We start from the raw sequence: 22,859 nt of genomic DNA, 5'->3' as shown, positions 1-22,859 counted from the left end.
TGTCAATCACAATTTCTGGATTATTAATTGATAATGGATTAACGATTACTTAAACTTTCATTTATACCTATATCCGTGTTTACTGTACAAAGAAAGGGTGAAAAAAGCGGCAATACTCAACGAGCGATCTTTCAACGATTGTTATTCGAAGTCAATTATACAGGCTAGCGACGTAGTCGCTACATTCTGTGCCATAGTTTTCCACGTGATACGACACAACGGGTCATTGGCATAATGAAGAAACTTGGCGGCGAGGGAAGTGGTCTCGGGACGGAAAGGAACGTGGAGAAAGATTTCGGGCGAACTTTATCGCTCGGGCGACCCGGCGCGGCGTGACGACGGGGGCCCCGCGCGCAATGCAGGCCAGTAAGACAAAGAAGAATAACGGACGACGAGCGAGGGGGACGGGCGAAAAGTTCGAAAATGCGTTGAAGCGACGCCAGGATTGGCGCGGAACAAAGAGGACACGGAATGGTAGAGCGTGGCACGTTTATCTTGCACTTCTTGCGGTCCTCGCTACTCGCACACCCTTACCGCCGTGTCCCTCTGCGACCTCACCCCTTCTTACAGCCGCCGTTTGTTCTTTTGATTCTTTCCAGTCACTTCACCGCCATTGCCATTGCTCTGCCCGACGTTGGCTTCCAAAGTAACCCTAGGGATCCTTGTGGAAAAGTTTGGTTATTTAATTTCCTACCGCGGGGGTCCGTCAGCTCTCGCCTTCCTTTTTTCTCTTTTTATATCTTTCATAGTTTCTCTCGCTCTCGCTATTCTCTCCACATCCCTCTCGCTTCACCGTCACTCATGACACGCGGCCGTCCACTTCTCTTCCGCGAAGAACGATCGTTCTTTTCGAGCTCTTTCTGTATTGTTCGTCGTGAGATAACTTTACTTTGGGAGAAAAGATTTGTCGCGTGTGATCTTTGCGAGGAACACATACAATCGGCGTTATTAAACGTTACGCATCTGGTTCTGAAAATATCTTCCGCGTCTGTAATTCTTCTCTTATCTCAATATTCCGATCTTCTTGCCAACCTTTCAGTGCTGGAAGATTACTTCTTTCACAGAACGATAAAAGCAAAAAACTCATTAAAAAAAAAATTTCCATGCAGATTGGAGAACATTAATTTTCACTCATTTCCAAATCTTTTCAGCCAATTGCCACCACCTTTTCCCATTATTAATCTACTGACGTACTGTTTCTTTTTTTATTTAACTCTACGACTGTTTCGATCTCTCGAGTGTACAACCGAACCGTCGCGTTATCCAAACGAATCTTTTCGAGTAAGGGTCCGCCGGCGGACATTCCCGGATATTCGCCAGCATATAGCAACACTCTCCACAGTTCGTTCGCGACAGCAACTGTGATCCGGATACCTGTCATGTATATGTGCATGCGTGACGCACGCGTGTAGATATAGAAGCGCCGGCGTATAATTCAGTTTTACTCTGAAACGACTCATTTATATGCGTTCGTTTGATTGAATCTCTCCCGCATAGCCCTCTCGTTCTCCCACCCCCCTCTCTCTCCCTCTCTCTCTCTTTCCCTCTTGTTCGCACCCTCCCAACCGAATCTCCCCCGATAGTCGCCTCTTTTCGCTACGCGCCGGCCTCTTCTCTCCCTTCACCCTCGTCAACGCCAACGCGGTTAGCTGTTTCAATTTCCCCTCGCCGCACAAAACTGAGAGGCGTACCTGTCGTCTGTTCTGTTCTCGTGCGATTCCTCTCGTTTCGTTCGCCGCTTATTTCTTCCTCCTATAGATTGGTTATCTTTATCGCGGGTATCTATACGCTCGTGCCATTCTGTACGAACGCATCATCCTCCGCACATGACGTATCGTTATTATGGATATATGTGACATTGTTGTCGACCATAATCGCGCGAATTGCAATCGAGCTCGTGGTCGAGTAATTATATGCGTTTGAGAATGATCAATTCGCTTATTAAGAAATAGTGAAATTAAACGATAATTGAAATACGAAACGGAATAATATACATATACTTATAAAGCACGCATTCCATAGTTGAAAGTCAGAAATAACAGAGGAATATTTTGAAAAAAAGCCAGCTCGAAATTTGCGGCAGATTTTCTCATTGTCGTTTTTCGGTTAACGCTTCTGTCTGATTCGAGGTGGAAACGCGTGAAACACGGGCGATTATACGGGAGAAAACTCGATGGGCTCCGCCGATGGAGGGACACGGAATGGATCTCCCCGTCGTCGTATTTTAGGGTGTGCGCGTAATGCAATTATACCTTCACCCTCCGGCTTCGGATTCATGAATATCAACGCTCGTTTGATTTGTATAATGTCGAGTTATTGTTCCGGAATCGAAACATCGGACCGCATTATTCCAGCTCGAGTACCAGCGAGATTCGGCAAGTGAAGGTATTTCGGAGCAAAATTATCTTCCGGTCATTGATTATAATCTGATACGCGCGCTTCTATCGATAATTAGAAGACCATGCTTCATAATTCATATACAGGACAATGTTAATTTAATAACTTACTGGGAACGGCTGTCTCCAAGAATAATCGAATACTTTAATGATTATCGCCCGTCTAGATCCGCTCCACTTTAATCAAGCATCTCGATCTGAGCGATTAACCGGCCCGCAGACACGATTAACGGCAATCGTCCCGAGCGTGTATACGACGGAACCACTGGAAATTAATAACGCCACTAGTATGATATCGAATGCGCCTGCTGGTCCGCGGCTTTTGGTAACCGTTCGCAACGCCGCGGTCTAAATGCCAATAGGGGCGATATTACTGCGCACAGTGTGCGGTTGAACGCGCGTTCAGCCACAACCATTTTATTTTATTTCCGCGCTGCTACATCGTTAAAAATTCGACATATTGAAAAATAAACTAAGTGGTAAGCTCCGAATCACTTTATACATACGAAAAAGTCGGCGATTCATTGGTAGAAGCATCAGAAAGTGCAAAAGTACGATATTATTACTAATTTAAATCACTAATATGCTCTGTACCTATATCGGAAATCCCTCGACTAATCTTTCGATAAAAAAGAAATCACTATTTTATTGATATATTTTAAGAGTTTCCTATGGGATAATTATGGACGCGCGCATCGATCTTTCTTGTTAGCCACTCGATACTCGTTTCGTCTATATTCGATATTCAATTGACAGTTCTAAAGCCCCAAAGTTCCACACCGGCGGGACGTATCGATCGTGTCCACACGCCGCAAAACGCTCTCCAGGATGGACCGTTTATTCCGCCTGCTTGCTGTCCAATGACTAATTACTTCAGTTAACTGCTCGTGAAAAATGCACTACTGGCCGAATACCCCAAAACGGAATGTATAATCAGGCCGAATTGGTCGGCCGGGAGATCGGGGGCAGGAGAGTACGACGCGAACGGGACGCGGGGAAATGCATGATCGTTTCGAGGGAACGTCACACTGTAATCACTGGTAATGCAGATGGCGACTACGCCGATGGACGGCATCGACAATCGGCTATATAATTAGAGGCCTCGCCCACCAATTAAGCCGCATTCATCGAACGCGACCACCGGGTTGCGCGAGCGTCTGGCTCGCGAAAAGCGTGCGGCTGCTAGGCGCGAGTTAATGCGCGACGCAAGCAATGCTCGTTAACGTAATTACTCGCGCGCACTGTTGATGACGCTGACCAGAAATCTTCATCTCTCCGTTCTTCTTCGTGAAAAAAATCATTTAACGTATCACACGTGCACGCGCCAGTCGTATAACGTGATAGATTGTTCCGCTATAATCATTACTAATACCTAAAATGCAAACGAATTGGATACGCTATATCTAATACCGATTGTGATGGTTGTTTCGGTTAATTCGAAACCTCACGGCCTCATACATTATTCTCACCTGGCGGAAGATAAACGTCGATATGAGGATTTCGCATTGCCGCGACGTATTGTCGTGACAGGCGCTTCCTGGGCGAAATCCATTTGTAGAACTAACGCGGCTAATATTTCAATGTCGATCGAAGTTACTATCACGCGCGGGCCGCGTAACGACTTGCTCGAAATGCGTGGCGTTCTCGTTTTTCCGGCTCGGCTAGATATACACACCCACACACGATGAATCGTTTAACTGTCGCAATCGCGTTGTCCAATCTCGCATATCTGCCGACGACCTGGGATCTGGCTTACGATACGGCTGGTTGCGATTAAGCGATTTCTGCGGATTAAAATCGGCATTCGAGAATTGTCGTGGAATAGTCATGACTTCTTTTTATATAAGCCATTTACATGGAAGAAAAAGAGAAGGAGAGAAGAGGGAGAAGAGAGAGAGAAAGTCCTAAACGCGAATACGAAGAGATACGATATAAATGTGCGAATTGCTTATATTTGACGGATACAGTAATTTACTTAATTTCGTTGTGCATGTAGTCTTGTCGTTAAGCTCAAAATAATGCCGGCACCATTTCGGAGCTAAAACCATTTTGCGTTACATAATCTTATACCCGCGGCCACTATGCTCGACTCTATTAACAGTATTACAATCTTGTTCCTGTATCGCTTCCTGCACTCATATAATCTTCTAGCAACGTTTATTCAGTCTATAATAAGCGCACATTGAGAGACAGAACCCTTATCTATTAGAAATTCACAATATTGGTAATGTTTATTAGTAATTAATAGAATAGTAGTAGTTGATAATGCTAATATTGTTGCATCAACGCAACTTAATTTTTAATTATTAACATATTACAATTATAACATATACACACGTACGATATATAATAGAAATATAGTCATTAAAGAGAATGGCTATATAAAGTATGACGATCGAAAATTTCTGATTAAGACTCTATGACGGTGAAACTAGAGAGGCACGGACGAACGTTTTCCATTACACAAAGGGCTTTTATTAACGTTACCGTATACCATGTCATGTATTCTCTCAATATTATTTCTCGTACCGGAGCAACCGCAGAGAGGGTTTGCTCTAGGCACCGAGGCTCCTCGTGCAGTGGTGTTTGAGCACTCGCTTAACACTGAAACTACCACCTGAAATCGCGACGATTTCCACGATTGTAGAAGCGCAATTCGGAAGAGAAGATTCTCTCGTGTTGGCCTTATCGGAAACTATTTTAGCCGACGAGCGGATACTATGCTCGCCTATTACACGCTTTCGTTTCTTCCCGATTCTATAGGTACGGACGGTATGTTGTAGGATCTAATCTGGCATATGTTTCAATCCTGGTTCGATCGTTCTTCGCTACATGCACGTTGCTTCGATGGTATCGTTGCGAAACATCGTTGATCAGTCCGGCTATACGCGTTACGCTTCATCTGAACCTATTACAAAAGTGAATGTGAGTGAGGTCGTAAGCTTGAAGAGAGACATTTATAATTTATTACAGAATCATTATACGTATTATAGTTCGAAGTGCATTGTTCGCGAAACATTAATAGAGACTCAGACCACTGAGTACGATATTTTACAGATCAAACGTACGATTGTGTTGGAATTAATTCGATCAAGCTTTCCGTTACGATCCAATTTTTCTTGTGGACATCAAGCAAATCTGTTCGAGGCCACGCGGAAGGGTGGACACGAGAGTAGCTATAAAATGAACGGCTTTGTGCCGTCGACGCGTGATACATCTCACTTAAATGCGGCCTACGATGTCGCTCGGATAGCGGGACACGACAGGCGCCTGTTTGCCAGCGGTTGCTAACAAGACGCCAGAGTGGACTACACGAAAACAGGCGAGGGACAACGCCTTTGTGCGCGTTTCGTTTTTTTTTTCCTACACTATTATTACCCATCGCGCCGAGCGCCGATGTTTATTGCCCCGATGTACGAGCGATGTACAGGTAGCAGCTGGCTCGCACACAAACACGCATAACCGCACGCTGATGAACGTACATGGACGCCGAGCTTAACGCGTTGCTTGTACGGCGCAGTTTAATACGGCTGGGTGATCGTAAAGCCCCGGTTCCACGATGCGAGACGGAGGTCGAGGCAGGAAGAAGGGCCGCGCCAAGGGGGCGGGCCAGGTATCGATATAATCGAGAGAGGCTTGCTTGTCTCATCAAAGTGCCACGCAGACCTACCATAGCGGCGGCGACGGCGGCGGCGGCGGCGTCGATAGCAACAGCAACAGCAGCAGCAGCAACAGCAACAGCAGCAACGATAACGCCGACGGTAGCAGCCCTCGTTAAGGCAAAAACGCGAGAGATGATGGATGGATGCTAAATTGCATTAATTAAATCCACCGTGACACCCTCGGCCGACGCAGCCCTTGGTATCACTCGGCGGCATTGCTCCGGCTTGTCTGTGATCGAGACGTGAGCCGTTTAACAGAGTATGGGTCACTTTGATGATCACACCCCGTGCAGACCTCTTCCCCATCCCTCGCGCCTTCTCTTTCTCATGCACCTTCTCGTGGTCTCGTTCCCTTTCCCCCTTCCCGTACTTCACTTTCCGCACAACGCCCGTTGTCATCCGTTGTGCTAAAGAGGTGTTCTATCAAAGACGCTTTACCTGACTGAATATTCTGTGGATCAGAACGGAATGCGGACTGCGAGACGCGTTTTACACGGGCTTTGCTGGCCGGCGCAATGGCGCGTCCTAATCGACCGCAGACGCATATTATGGCCCGTACTAAAATTAGCGGACCTCGAACGACGCTTTGTTTTCCATAACTTGCGAACGATTTCTTGGAGGAGCATATGTATGGATTTACTATCAATGAATTAATTGACGCATACGTTGATTAATTAAAAAGAATGGAGTATATAAATTTAAAAAATAAACAACGTAATATTTTGTTATACCGTTTTATTAACTTCAACAATATTACATAGAACTTTCAGAAACACACATTCAGAACATAACACATAACACTCTACAAATTTTGCGTTTCACAATTGCAATGCTAAATGCATTAACAGCAGAAAAAGTAAAACTAAATAATGACAATTGTGCCATTTCCATTTCTCTAAATTTCATTTCTCGAATAGTGTAGATGCTCTTGCACCGCAATCGTTTATCAAAGACGCTTTAACCGAGCAAGTATTTCTCGGATTAGAACGGAATGCGATCTAAGCTGCGAGAGTAATTGGGCGAGAATGCGAGAATTGCGCCGGGTTCATAATCGACTAAGGAATCAGCTAAAGTTGTACGCACACAAGATGCTTACGAAGTCAAATCCATTAATCATGGATGAGAAATCAGAAGAGCATCATTAAGCATAGTGCTATTTTGTAATATCGTTTAATCTTTCAGTTAATGAGAAACAATTGTCAGATTTTTTTCTACGATAGTCGAATTTTCTAACGTCTTGCTAACTGTGTGCAAAGTTTATTTTTAATATTTTCAGTCGTCTTGATATTATTGATATATATACATATACATATATGTAACAAGTGAGTGATATACATATGTATATATGTCTAAAATCTTTCACTCAATATTCCCTTAAATTACATATACATGGTTCGGAAACCCATTTACATTGAAATTTAATGTCTCCTTTCAAAGTGAAATCAGCAAGATCCATATACGTAATCTTTGTAAATTCAACATTTTTCTTTGACGTTTTCACTCGCTGTTTTATACGGGATAAAGCTGTAGTTAAGCGGATTTTATGGAACAAAAGAACATACGGATTTTTACGGCAAAGTGAGATGTTAGTCGGATCCCAGATGGAGGAGGCGACGGGCTATACATTTCGTTCCCCTCAAACGAGATGATGAGCTCTCGATGCGTACCGTGTGTTTTTGGATGAGGGATAAGTGAGAACCGTGCCGCATAGATATTAAGCATAATTTAACGGATTGCCCTTCTCCGAACACACCTTTCGACCGACGCGACGTGAAGGTAGGGAAGGGCAATCGAAAAAGGAAGAAACGGTATATCTCGTCATAAGGAACGCGTCGTGGTTATAAGGTTGTATGCGGGTCTCAATTATACTAGGATATACCGCCGCTGTCGTGTCTCTCGGCGGAAGGAAACACTGAATAATAAGAATGAGACAGCTAGGTAATTACGGCGCTATTTGGGGCTTTGCGTGCAATATGGTTGAACGATGCCTCTCAGCCGCCGACACGTATTAGACGATAATTGTGGCGATTATTCCGTAAGCGTGAAAGTTTATAACGATAATATATCATTATCTGTCACGATTCTTGCCATAAAATTTTTATGTAAGACTGGATCTCCCGCACGCAACGTAACTTATTTCTTGTATCGATTTTCGATATTTTTGTTTATCTTATATATCGAAAGTAATTTGAGTTTGTGTATTTGTGCCGTGTTTTCGTATGAGAGTGAGGATGAAAGAATGACTATGAAAATGAAAAGGCAAGAAGTCTCGTACAGAATCGCGGAACGTATGGAGCCAACGCTCGACTGAGGACACGGATTTTGTTGACCCTCGTGGCGACAAATATTTTCGATTCGTTCGTACGAAAAAGGGATCCGTCGATTCGCGACTCGGGCGCAACGAGGCGTGGGAGCTTCAAAGACGCGCGAAGCGCCTCCGTGGAATAAGAGGATAATGCGGACTCGATTTGACGTCTTTGAATATTTAATATCGCTCGCGCTGAAGCCGTCTCATCACCCCGCGTCGTACGACAGTTCAGACGTTTGTCACCATTGAAATAGAACTAACGAAAGATCGTGTGCTCTCCGCCGAAGTAACATCGAGCTGCGAATGACTGATCGTTTTCTAATGTAAAGACATCATTTTCCGCGAAATGTAAAAATAGAATGTTCTCTATCGTTATCTCACTTCTTACATGATTCATATTGGATATTACGACAGTCTTTATCGAATTGTTACTTGAGCGGAATGTGCAATTTCGATGTCGCGAGCGAATAGACATTTGTCACAGAATTCACGTGACTTTATAGAATTTTCCATAAAACGCATCAGACGTCTCGCAGTTTCTTCAGCGCATCCACCGCGAAACAGTTCTTACCATGGAGTGTTCCGCGACAGACGCGATTTCGTAGACACATGCGCGCCTGCTCGTGTCGTATGCACCGACGCTCCATATCTCAAACGTTAAACGCGGTACCGGCGAGATATATGCAGTTTACGGTTTTTCCGGCGATTTGCTCGCTCTCACCGCTCTCTTACGCATTCTTCCCGAAAAAGGCGACGTCTCGAATGGACCGGCGGCGAAGTGTAAAGGCAAGTCGTAACAGGCGGCGCAATGATGGGAAAGGACGACCGAGTAGCCTCATGCAATTCTAAATTATTTCAATGAAATGGAATAGAGCGGCCGGTGGATTTGTTGGTCGCGGCACCCGACTGGTCGACCCTCTTGTATCACAAGAGAAATAGAGATAGAGAGAGAGGGGGAGCTAAGAAAAGCCACGGTTTCTACTACGGCTCCTCCCGACTGGTTTCGCCTTTGTTCTAAAATTCTTACGACTTCCCTTACCTCCATAGACTGCGGCACCTCCACTAGTCTCGCCCCGCGAGCAACAAAGGAAAGTGGCCTGTACCCACTAAGGCCGTAATACCCGGTACCGCTGCGTCTACGGGGGGTACAAAATTGTCTCTCCTTCCGCGTTACCGCGAGACACTTTGTACCGTGGCCTGGATGCCGCGCAACTTTCTTTGCAGCTCAGCCTGGGCTCAGCTAACTTCGCAGGATTTTCGCATTAGCATATCGACTTATTCATACACCCCGCTTGACTTCGTTTTCGCGGTATCCTTCGGGCTGCATCGGTGCGCATGATGTAGCGAACATCGGCGGCGTCGAACGTGTATCTCGACCCCCTCAGAAATTCTCTACGGCATGTCTATGCGAATTGATTTTGTAACGCGGACGACGCCGCGACGGAGCGATAGCGCAGCTGCAAAATGAATTTCGATAATCCGACGTCCATTATTTTTTTCTATTTTTGTTCAGTCCGAGACAGGAAACGACGTTTAGCATCACTTGTTTGCCAATCATATGCATTTTGCAATAGAAATAGGAGATCTGATATTGAAAGTAAATGGTATGCGACAAGAAGTATGATAATTTGACTTGCACAATCGCGTTTGGCGTTCTTCATCCCGTTTAGTTCATTACAAATAATATGAATAGTCCTCAAATAATATATGAATAGTCCACCTAGAATAACAAGATTTCGCTTTCGCATCGTAATTACATTTGCATGCACTCAGTAGACCGCTAACTGAATTTTCGCTAACCAACTGATTTAGTCGGAATAATCATGTTAACCGTTTTACTTCAATTAGCGTTCGTTTGCGTCAACTATCATACCGAAATATATGACATGCATATCGGAGCTTAATGATTAATTCTTAATTTTAAGTATTTTACTTATGTATGTATGTGGGTCATCTATATTTGATTTCTATTTCATCGACTTCCTGTCACAAAATTTCTTAATTTTTTAAAAATTTTATTATGCTCCAGTTTCAACTTTTTACAAAGCTGATTTATCCATAATATTCATAGAATCTGAGATTAAGAAATGTTATGAACAGATATTACAAATTTGTATGTATTGAAATATTTAAATAAGTGGAAAAGTTTCGAAATTAACTTGACAAAGCCAAGGTTTTATATAACTTCTCAGATATCTACTTTTTACATATTTTTCTTAAATGTTTCATAACATTTTTAAATTAAAACCGAATAAGTAACATTTATAAATTATTTTCTAGAAATATAGCATGAATTAATAATTAATTTCACAATTTTAAGTATACGGACGACAATTTCAGTATCGCGTCTTTTTATAAAAAGAATTATACAAATGTTACGAATCTGACATATTTTTATCAATATCAGCAAGGAGCATAATCGCGCGTGAGAAATCCGTAGATCTGCCGTGAATCGAAGAAGCTTATCGGCTTTGTCGAAAGGTACGGCGAGCGAGTAAGACACGGTGCTTTTCGTTTGACGTTTCGAAAAAAAAAAGAAAAAAGGGCGGAGCTTCTTCATAATTCAGACGGTGCCTCTGCGAAAGTGTCGTAAAGTCCGACTTGGAGCATCTTTCTCCCTCCGGGCCTGCTCTGTCGCGCGGCCTAAAAATTTTTCATAGCCGCCATAAAGGAAGCGGGTGGCGCGTCAGGGTTACGAGAAATATCTGGGGGGGGGGGGCAGACGCTTCCTCGCTTCTTCGCGGCGAGTACGTAACGCTGATTGTGAAGAGAGAGAGAGCGGCCGGCGTGGCGGCCGCTGCGCTGGGTGGATGGATCATACATAGGAGTCGTGCGGCACGACTTTGGAGCAGCTCCGGCCGAGTGGAGCCGACGTCGGCCGAGCGGCGCCGAGCGCGACTGAACGCGGCAACGCGCGTCAGAGGGTAACAGTCGTGCCGCGGCCTCCGACGAGGGAGGTCTACGCAATCGTCGTTCGTCTCGCCGCCTCCAGTAAACCCACCGTCCGTTCGACACGCGCGTTCTTTTTGCCTTCAGCGATCTAGCGCGATCAACCAACGGCTCGATCATGTTGTGACGGATGCTCGGACGTGTGTCGCCAGCGCGTCGCGTCTACTCACCGACACCGCGAGGATGTACGCGCGATAGGGAACGGCATACCCGTGGACGCCGAGAACGCGGCTCCGTCGACTCCGAGCAACAGATGTGACCATCGCACGCGTCTCGTTCTTTATATTTAGTTAACCAAGATTTTCTCAGTTGGTAACTCGCATACACGACGCTCCGAACATCCGCGGTGTTGTGCTCCTCCACCACAAGAAGCGTCGTAAAAACAATAATTACAACGAGCGACGAACGCGCGTCTCGGATGCCACTAACGGAAGATAAAGAAAGGTTTAAATGGCCAACTCCGTTAGACAATATTGACCGGGGTATTCAGGAAATGTGAGGAATCTTGTACAATCTGCGTTTGCATCATCATCATCGAGAATCGTTCATCGTTTTAAGGACTTACCTGCGACTTAAGGGCACCGGATTATACACGGGGAGTAAAAAGGCGAGGGAAAGAGAATTCCTTTGTCCTCTAAAGCAGTGCGAAAAACGAGGAAGGAGCGAGGAGCTGAGAGAGAGAGAAAGAAGGAGAGAGAGCGAACTGAACGGAGCAACACGCGGTCGAGTTTCTATCTTGGAGTGTACCTGCCGCAGGAACTGGACAAGGACGGCGAGTGAATCGAGGAAGGAGAGAGAGAGAGAAGAAAGAGACGCTTTACACGCCGGTGAACGGCCGTCATTGTCGTAGCCAGCGGCAAAGGGCAACAACCACGCTGCGGCCGGAGCGACTCTACCTCCTTTCTACTCAAGGCCAGAGCGTCGCGGCCCACGCGGTCCTTTGTAAGCTTTATTAAGGCCCGGGATCGGAGTGACAGCTGTCGTGCGCGAAATGCTCCGAAATTGGCGGAGATAGAACAGACCGCGTGGATCGTTTCTCCGACCAGAGATTGGGACAAAGAGTGAGAAAGAGAGAAAGAAAGAGCGCGAGGGATAGTGAAAAAGGTGTTTTTATTTTCCTGTGTGACGATGCAGAGGCAGAGGCTACTACCGGACGCCATGACAACGATGGTTAGGGCAGCTGTTCTAGCAGCTGTCCTGGGACAACTTCTGGGTCCCAGCACGGCCAGCAGGCCCGCCGGCGCCCATCCCGGACACGCGTACTTTGAGCAACCGTGCTGCGGGCGTTCTCATCTCAGGCATCACAAAGGTCAGATATCCCTAAGTGCTCCCGTTTACTCGCGATTGGTGGTCGTATCCATAAAAAGTGCGATTAATTTGATCGACGATCGTTTTCGAGTCCTCAGTGACTGTAAGATCGTCGTATGATTATTGGTAGATACCTATACAGTCAGTGAGCACGAATATTCGCGCGGCAATATTCGCATGAACGATACCCGAATGGTGAGCCAAGCCCAGCTCATTTTGGTTTACGGTAGGCCAGGCTCGGGCGGAAGCGGAAACGGAAGAGCGAGGCGATAGCGGTGCCACGTGGTATCGTGATTTTTTTTTTCGTTTTCTCATCGACCGCTTCGAATGTTGTCGTTCGCAGCGATGACAGAATCGGCTTTTACACCGAGCTTCGTGCACGTTTGGCAGGAATTATACGCAGGAAATTCCGAACGACACGATAGTTGTAATCCGCGCTGGAATAAATTACGCAATGTTTGTCACGGTTGCAATACTGATATCAGGAACAGATACGCACAGTGTTAAAGTAGTTTGACGTTGCCACGATATTTCGAACGTAAAGTAGACAATAATTACTAGTGCAAGTACATATTTTTTTTATAGATTTTATCTAACAACGGAGTGCATTCTATTTGCGCTTTTTGCCGTCTATTTTTTTATTTATAACAGCGATTGTGTAACGCGTTTTATTTGCGACAACCGATGAGCAATTGCTGTGCAACTTTTATATCAGGATATTGATCGTGATTAATTTGCAATCCTCCAAATTAAATATTGTGACTTCCGGGATCGTTTCATCGCGCCGACCAGCCATTTGCAGTACAAATTGTGCGAACGAGCAAACTCAATCGTTCACACCTACGTTTAATGAAATACAATCAGCGTATTTGATGCAGGTAGACGGACTTCACAGAAATTAATCACAGGGAGCTTTATTCGTCTTTTTTTCGGAATTACGAGTTTCACTAATGACGTTAATTTCCTCAAATAGTTCGCAAAATGTAAATTTTAATTATTCCGCGTTGTCTCGATCGATTCAAGATGCGACCCTCGTCGGGTAGGAATTGACAAAACCGCCGATGGGTTTACGGCTCGCTTGTCGTACGTGTGAAAAAAACACTTTCCTCTGCGATATACACCAGGGATTAAATTCCCCGGCGTTTTTCTTGGGGGATGCTGACCCTCTCTTTATCCCGTTTCTTTTCTCGCTTCGCGTTAAATCGTTTAAGAGAACGGACGGTACGAGTGAAACGCAAAAATGTACGTACCCCGAGCAACGAAATGACCGTTAGCATACATCACCAATATTATCTCTCGGGGAGTGTCCTGCCACGCGATATTACCGGGGCTTAGAACGCCGGGCTGACTTCATTATGGTGTCGGGGGAGAGAGAACCGTCGAATGGAATGTGGAATGGTCGGTTGGTCGGACGGTTGCCTGCTTGGTTGGCTGGCTGGCTGGCTGGCTGGATGGCTTGCCGGCTCCGGCTTGGGCCGTGGTGGAAGCCGAGTGTGGAGAGCATCGCCGGTGCGTGCCGGCTCTCGTGTGTGTTACGTATAAGCAAGAGACCGCATGCTGGGGAGACACGCTGCTTATGAGCGCGTCACACATATGCAGCACACGCGTATATATGCGGGCACACACGTGTAGATACACGCATACGCGAGTAACCTGCGCGTTCCAGAGTGTTCTCTACGAGCGTAGCATTTTCTGGGGGGGAACTTTTTGGAGGATTTGCGGCCAGACTCCGCCGGTCTGTTTTCCTATCGCCGCCAATGGCGGAATTTTCATTACAATGGCGCGGTTATTGTCCTTGTAGTGCGTCGCTCTTTCGGTGGGATGTACATACGCGGAATGCCCGCAGTTTCGCGTTTGCGCGAATATTTGGCACGACGTTTTGGGTGTTCGCAAAGCGCGGCGTAACCGCAACTGGTAGCGCTCTGCGACACTTGTTTCGGAGTTATCATCGGCTAATTTTGTCGCCGCGCGTTCCGCGAATGCTGGAGAAAAACCAACAATTGTTGCGAGCTTCTGTGAAACAAATGTGTCTAATCTTATTTTACGTGGCAACGTTTTGAGATGTTTATGACGTAAATTCCGGTGTGAGATACATGCGTGCGGAATAGCCACGTGGATTAGATATTATGTGGGCCCTACAAACTTTCATTCTTGATCCGTAGTCGTTATTTGATCGTCTTCCATGCTATACTCGCGATAAGATACTCGGATTTCTCAAACAGTTCTTGAAATATCGATGACCGTTAGAAGTTAAGGCACGCACACTAAAACTCCGTTCACAAGATCCGTCATCGGATAGCGTGTTGATTGATAACGTCGTGAATATACTGCACTAAGGCTCCGATACATGTACCTAGTGTACACTGTATTCAAGCACAACACATCGCATTGATCTAATCTGTACTTGCGGGCAGGCGTCTACACCACGAAACGATCATGCATTCTAAGCCCTTCGTATCGGATCTCTGGTAACTAACGGAACGGATATTAATTTCGACGGGCTTCTCAAACCGATCTGCTGATCCAATTTGCACGCATATTTGACGTGTAACCCGTTGTACATGTGCACACGTAACGAAGTTGCGCGAAACTCCGTGCGACTATGTCCCGTTGTATTAAACTATGCCTCTGCGAGGATACCGATAATCTTCACTTAGGACAAACGAGTTTATTTTTAATCTCGATTATCGATCGCTATTTAAACCGTCTTCTAAATCCGACGGATTAAATGCAAGACGCATGTCTTTAGCGCAAAGATACTTTAATTTATTTTCTCGATTTGTCCTTTTTTCCATTCGCAACCGATATTTTCGGCAGAGTAGACCATACAGATCCTTAATTCGTTGGTAAATCCGAGAAATTCGAGTGGCAATGCTCTCTTTGCACTACACAGAGATTTGCGAGTGATGTTTGCGGAAGTAGCTGGGCAAAGAGACGAGGGAAAAGCGAAGGGAGACCGCGGTCGTTCGGCCGGTCGTGAGTGCCGGACGGATTGCGAAAGTTTTCCTTTAGTCGCTCGAAGGTCCTAAAGATTTTCGAGATTAAAAGCTTTACGAGTCAACTGCGTCGCTACCGGACGTCCGATTCCGCCTTCCTCCGGCTCTGTCTGTCTGTCTGTCTGTCTGTCTCTCCCTTTCTCATCTCGCTATCGCTTCTGCTGAAGCTGCGTAATGAGCGACCACAGCTAAGACTGATCCGGCACGCGGTATTCGGTGCCGCGCATTCCTGCGGTCGAGGGTCAGCATGAATGCCGAGACATTGCCTTTGGAAAGCCAGCGAAGTTAGACCATCGAAATCAGCTGGGAGCTTTCGTATGCGCGGTGCGCGGGTACACCGCGGTCGAATTATTCCCTTTGAAAAGGGCCCGCGCGCGTCTTGCTTCGAGTTACACCGAGTGAAAGAGCGGAGCATAATCCTTGCCGGACTCTTGGAAATTATTCTCCAAGTTTTCCTTTTGATTTGCCGGCGCGCGTGGAGAAGTAGTAATTTCTGCCGATCCGGACGAGCAAGAGGCGTCGCGGGCGCGACGCGACGCGACGCCGGACGACGCGACGTTGTGGCAAAAAAGCGCCGGGAGATTCGATTAATTCCTACTATGCATTATTCGTGCCGTTCTTAGCTGCGCTTCCAGCTTTTTTATTTTCCTTTTCTTCTCCGCCAGTCGATGCTCTGGAAGTTCTCTCTCGGAGGTAAAAAAAGCACGCGAGACGTGGCGACGGGGGTGAGAAGTGGTGGATAGTAGTAGGCGGGCGGGGCGCGATAGTAGTGTGGAGGTCGAGGACGACGCGCGTAGCGCGAAGACACGATCCAAGTTCGCGGCGGTCGTTGTGGGCGTGCACACAAAAGTGAGAACTTTGTTGCGAAATCCCGAAGCTCGAGTCATGAGCGAAGTGTTAGTGCAAATCTGTGCCCAAACGACTAAGGTAGCCGCCTACGATCGATTCGCGAGCGCGAGGAATAGTTCGTAACTTCTTCTTCGTCGCTTTCACGTAATCGCGTAGCGTTTCTCGAACGCGTAGCGGCTTGCCGAGAGTATTACAGCGGGTAGAAAACGAAGAACGATGAGTTTTCGGCCGTTTAACCTAAGCCCGTCGCGTGAGCTTTGCTTTAATCGCCGGTCTAATCGGATTCGAGGAGCTCGTATACGAACTTTAATTCCCGTCCACATACAAAGAGTTTTGCAAGTGCGAATTAAATTAAACAGACGTTCTCTCTTTTCTTTCCTTTTTTTTTTTGCGTCCGCGGCCGGACCCACGTATGTTTGACAGCTTACACGTTTCTCGCCCGAAAGGAGCAGTTTTAGTAGCATTAGCTTTCATTTTTTTTTCTTTATTCAGAGCGAAATCTGCTCGCGACGCAAACTCCTCGGCTAGAGCGGCGTCCTACACGGCACTCACGAAACGCGAGACAAAGAGTACGCGGAGCACGACGAAGACGCGAACGTGTCGAGGGATGTTGGTTGGATATTACAACGACAGGATTACGTGTACTCTCTGAACGAGATAGCGAGAAGGGACAAGAGTACGGGAGATCTTTCCTTCTTCCGCTCTCTCCCTTATTCATTTTCTTTTACGCTCTTTTATAGCCGTAGAAAACACTTTGTACTTGGCGGTGTAAACGCGCGAAAGTATAATACCTGCGCTCGTGAGACAAGACGATTCGTCGCCGTGAATATCTTTTCACGGATAAAAGGGATAATGAGGGTATAACGCGCCGCGCGGTGTCTCGGATGTTTCGACGATGTTAGTCCGTTTGGACGCTAGAAATTTTCGCAATGATTATGCGTAACGGAGAAAGAGAAACGGATTACACAATCGCGCTAAAAATGTACTATTACGCTATTTCTTTTCTGCTTAAGGATACTTTGATCAGTATATATCGATCAAATAATAAAAAAACCAGAAATGTTTTTCGCATGTTTCTAATGTTCCCATAATGCTTAAGACCTTCACGAGGCGGTTGTTAAACCAGAAATGAGAATACTTCCATCATCATTTATGTGATTCGGGAGGGATTACGATGCCATACTGGTAATTACGCTCGACGAGGAGTATGATCAGCGCCGGTAATAACTGTCGTAAGTTTGCCGTCATGGGGTCCCCGCACACGGAGTATCCTTGTCGTTTCTAGCAAAATTAATATTATTTGCCGAAGCGTGGGCGCATTATTTCGCCCTCTCTGAGATGGCTCGAAATCTCGTCGACGCGGAATCTGGCGTCTTAGTTTTACAGTTAGGTAAGTCGTTGGCCGTCGCGCTGTAAACCACACGTGGATATTACATTCTTGCACTTCGAGTAGTACGAGGCCTCGAGCGGTGTGGATCTTAACGGCGCCTTAAGTTCTTTCACGTTGCTTAACGAGATTCTACATCGAGGCAATTACTACCTCGGCCGAGACATTCCGTGTATGTTGAAAGTGTATGTACGTGCCGTTACGTTCTCATCCAATCGGAACTTTCGCACGCGCAGTCAAATGCATGTACGCTACCGCGGTTTTTTTTGTTAATGCAGCTCGGTCCCGGAGGCTTTTAACGACAGGTACTTTAGGAAGTAGCAGACGCAAATGTAAGAAGCGGAAACTCTCGGAAGTAAATGCGCGATCTTACGACGGCAGTAGAGATAGTGATTGTTAATTATCATTTCTTTTACTGTCGTGACTAATGGACTGGCATATCGTTCTCTAGTTATTTATGTATCCCTAGACATATTTCTAAAACAGAAATTTCGATATTAAAAATGCAATTTAAAAGGAACAGGTCGCGTCCATCTTATCGGCTTTTTTAAATAAACTTTTTAAATAATTTTTTTTTAATATTAAAATTTCTGTTTTAAAAATATGTCCAGCGATTCTGTCTGTTGAAATGTCACTTTTTTCAATATTCTATCACTTTCGAGAAATTAAATTTAAAAAGAGAAAGACAGTGACACCAAAATGACGAAATTTTACATATTTTTTTAATTATCTTTATTATCTGTGAAAAATCACATTTGCTTTAGACATTTCTATCCATTTATTTTAATAGTTATTTGCTCCAAAAAAAGCATAATGTTTTGCGTTTCACGTGTTTTATCCGCGGATAAAAAGAAATGAAAGTAAATAAACGGACGTTGAAGCGTGCTGTGAAATTGATAGCAAAATAGAGTGGAATAACATGAATCGATTACGAAGCTGTTTGCAGTATGAAGCTGTTATACTCTATGACAATTGCAAATTTAAATGGGAGGCAAAGTTATCACATTCCCACTGCGTTTCAATAATCTCAAGTGGGCTTCAATAAGATCTCTGTTGCGCTTCGATGGCAGACGGGCTAATTGTCCTGTATCAATAAACGAGGCGCAGAGATATCGTTGATAGGGGGACCCACTGTTATCGGAATACTTCACCGTGCAAACAGAGGGTTAGTCACCTAATCGTCCGACCCCTCTTCTACCCTCGGAACGCACGCACGTACCAAATCCCTCGATATAAGTCGCGTAGTACTCCATGAACCCTCGGAACCTTTCCACGTATTCGAAGTTATCTCAACTCTACCCTCTCTCGAGTAGTCGGGGACGATATCTGTTCGTCACAGGAATTTTAGACCACACGGTCTCAACCGTTCGCAGATCGTAGCGCGAGAAAAAGAAAGAGAGAGAGAGAGAGAGAGAGAGAGAGAGAGAGAGAGAGACGAGGAAAAAGAGAGACAGAAACAGGAAATTGAATCTCGCTTTATCTCGAACGGCGATATTGAAAAGAAAAAAAAGATGACGAGACCCCACGCCGAGAGCAGCCGCGCTCTCCCTTCGTGTTCTCCACCGACCGAATAAATTGTTACCACCGATATCAACACATCCGCGATACAAGAACTACCTTGGCCACGCCGCCACTTGCCTCTTGTCGCTGTTCTCTGATCGACACGATCAGGCTACTTTTCTTCCCTTCAAGTTACTTCTCTTTAATCTGCGAGATATATCCTGCAATTCTGCGAACGCAGAAAGTGATTTTATTTTGTTTATTTTAAAACTTTGCAATATTCCTCCATACATATTAAGCAATCAAATTTATTTAACGGTTTATTAATCACTTTTTAACTTTTCCAAGGATGCATTTACGTTAATAAAATAAGTTTTTAGGTGTTTCTTTTGAGAAGGACGCACCAGTCAGGAAGTAAAACAGATGTGTAAAGATCGTTTCGATTCGTCTAGCCGCCGTCTTTCCCTTTTGCGTATAAATTCACGATCACATTCAACTCGGCTCTCGTTCGTGAGCAGCGAGGATTTAATTACACTAACGACCGGCAATAAAAAGCAGCCGACGCGCCGTCGTCGCGAAATTCGCACGCAATTACCGCGATCTCGAGGGTCAGGTCAGGTACACTTGCAGAGTACTTCGGACTTTTGTGGGCGATAGTTCGCCCGTGCGTCCGTCGGCGACGTACGCACAAACCACCGTGAATAATCGCGTGCGAACTTATCTCGTATGCATGCATTTCGTGCACCGTTTGCGTACGCGGTCCTGCAGACCGAACATCCGGTCGAAAGGACATCAAAGCTGCGATTGTTATTCAAGAATACGAACGAAGGCAGTAAAGAAAGGTATAATTGAACGACGGCACGTAAATTAGAGGCTTTTTTAGCTATACAAGTTTACGTTTGTCGTGATACACACGCACAGGGCACATATTCGATAAGATATATTCGTCTTTTTATTATTACGTCTTTTTCACGAGGTATTTTAAAATACAAATGGTCGAAACTTTGCCTTTTCTGCCTTTGCGGAACTTAATAATATCATTTATATTATTTAGTGAATATTGACGTTGCGCAACTTTGGATTACTTAACAGCCCGAGCTCGCTAATTTATTCAACGCGAAATTAATCGCAGTGACTTTGATCGAAGTCGTTGAAAAGTCGGCGCCGCCAGCCGTAAAGTATATCCTGCGAAAAGTGCGAGGGGGGGGAGGATATCGCGCCCTTCTCTTGGAGCTAGCCGTATAATTGGAGCCCGATATATCTTAATTACTTTAAAGTTTATTATTACTTTGAGACGACCAGACGGCATAAAATCGTCGAGGGCACAGTCTGGCCTTCAAGGCACGAAATGTCCGACCAGTGGAGCTAATTACTTTACAGCCGCGTCCGGCTGTAGGTAGGTACGTATTACGACCTCCAACCCGTGCCAAATGTTTGCGTTGGCCGCGCGTTCTGTCTTTGTCAACAGTGGCCGTGCATTACGCGAGATTGTAATTTCCAGACTGATGATGCCTGGGAAATTACAGAAACCGACATTCCGCCCCAAAAAGTTTCGTGACAACTCGTTCAGCGACGAATGATAATGATTAGGATTCCCTAACGGTAGCGCGCGAAAACTTTTTCAGCTCTTGCGCTTCGTGACCAACGTGTTGATCGAAGGCGAGGAAGTTTTTGGGAATGTGCGTTCGCGAGGGCGAGGGTGATGAAGCTCGTAGCAACAAAGGGGAATTGGAAACTGGCTTCGCTTGGAAACCGCGCGCTATCGCTGAAGCGAAGAAAAAAGTATTATAACCGTTGCTATGGGGGTGATAGTCGACGGGGCCAGTTAATGCTTCGTAATGGCCGGACGAAAAGACCGGGGATCGCCCCTCCTCCTAACGACCTGCACCGGCGTGCGTAACACGACCGCATGGCACCATCAAATCCGATACCGATGTGTACAATACCGGAACCACATTGTCGCGCGGGACCTTGCATACATCCTCTCCGTAACCTCGCTGTAAAAATCATGTATGATTGTTCTAGGGTTCGTACAAATATGGATGAAAATCTTTTCCACAAATCAAGTGTGTTTAGGCACAACATTTTGCCCTTATTTATCGCAATGATCCTCTCGTAAAATTATCTTAGATTATACGGGAAATATTGCACAAATAATTGTAAATTGCTTGGTTATATGGGCATTCTCGTACGATTTAAATAAAACAGGTAGGTAATCTCGCAATGTTGTTACCAAATTAATGTCTGTTTGGTACGTAATTGTCATGAAAGAAAGAAACGTATAATTATTAATAGTAGAACGGTGGAAACGATACGATCGCAATTATTGACATGGCAAATATAGAATCGAGAATATTTTGCGCGCTTAATTAAAACACAACACAGCCGAATTGGGGGTGATCCATTTGGATGCAAATTAATTGTTTCGCAATATACGGACAAATTGTTATTAATAAATTATTCTAATTAAAATTCTGATCATTTGCGGATAGTTGAAATATAGCAGAGACGTCTATAGGCTGGGTGATAATTAAAGTATATAAATCCGCACGTACGGGCGAGTTTAAAATTGGCGAAAATTAGCAAGTATAATGAAAATAAATTGCATGATACGAAAATTGCAACGTGTCCGCCTGGTTTATACGATATAATATCATCTCAGACATTATAACCGACAGCCAACTTCTCTTCCACTAGCGTGCTCATATGTTTTTCTCATTTCCACTTTTCACTTCCAATTTTCCGGAAGTGGCACAAAGATTTTAATTTGTCCACGAAACATGTAAAAAGAGACCAGGTTTATTGCAAGTTCGTTGGGTAACGTATACGTGTTGGCACGCGTGAAAACACCAAGCTTCTTCTTATCTTTCCGACCTGTACTTGCAACACTGCATTTCTTAATTGTTCTCTAACAAGAGAAGTTGGCACTTGGCACGGTTTGTTGGCCTGTCTCACCTCTTTCCAACACTCTCTCGACCCACTCCCAAGAAACACCACCGCTACCACGCCCCGTTCTTCTTGTTCGTCTTGCTCAACCCCGAAGGAGTCTAGCTCGACCATGTTACAAAGTGATTAGTCGAGTAATACTGCCAGGTTCGCTCTCGCTGCGGTATGTCCTTAATGTTGCGCTGGGTTTGCAGCTGCAGCTGCATTTCGCCTTCCCAATTCTCTTCTTCGGAACTTTGAAGCGCGATCGATCGCTCCGGGATATCTAGTGGAGACCACTTCGGGGTAATTATGGAAGGTACCGCGACACACTGCGACATGCCAATATAATTTTAGGGAAATAGTTACGAACATTCGGTATTGTGACTTTGCGAGTCCAGATATTTAAAACTAGACTCCGGGATATAGATTCTTTTATTATTGAAACTATGAATTCTCTCTCTAAGATAAATTATTTATGCATGGCGTATTTTTGTTTACTACGTATTATTTAGTCGCGATGGGGTATTAAGTTTATACAGCTTTGTATTTAGTTACACGCGTAACAAAACATTAAGA

The 22,859-nt window shown here is 45.1% G+C and overlaps 1 protein-coding gene across 3 annotated transcripts in view; it reads left to right on the top strand.

Moving 5' to 3' along the window:
• Positions 1-22,859, top strand: part of Sema2a (Semaphorin 2a) — a 254,585-nt gene that overhangs the window by 103,711 nt on the left and 128,015 nt on the right. The window contains exon 1 of one of the 3 annotated variants that reach the window (XM_071781047.1): positions 11,310-12,624. The exons of the other annotated variants lie outside the window; for them this stretch is intronic. Coding sequence (XP_071637148.1) covers positions 12,444-12,624 — 181 coding nt within the window. The 5' untranslated portion in view covers positions 11,310-12,443. Of the gene's footprint in view, positions 1-11,309; positions 12,625-22,859 lie in introns of those variants that run through there. 3 annotated transcript variants of the gene reach the window in all.

The sequence above is a fragment of the Temnothorax longispinosus genome, chromosome 6 (genome assembly GCF_030848805.1).
Source record: "Temnothorax longispinosus isolate EJ_2023e chromosome 6, Tlon_JGU_v1, whole genome shotgun sequence".
Classification (NCBI taxonomy): domain Eukaryota; kingdom Metazoa; phylum Arthropoda; class Insecta; order Hymenoptera; family Formicidae; genus Temnothorax; species Temnothorax longispinosus.
Note: the sequence above shows the minus strand (reverse complement) of the source record. Positions and strands in the feature narration are given on the sequence as shown.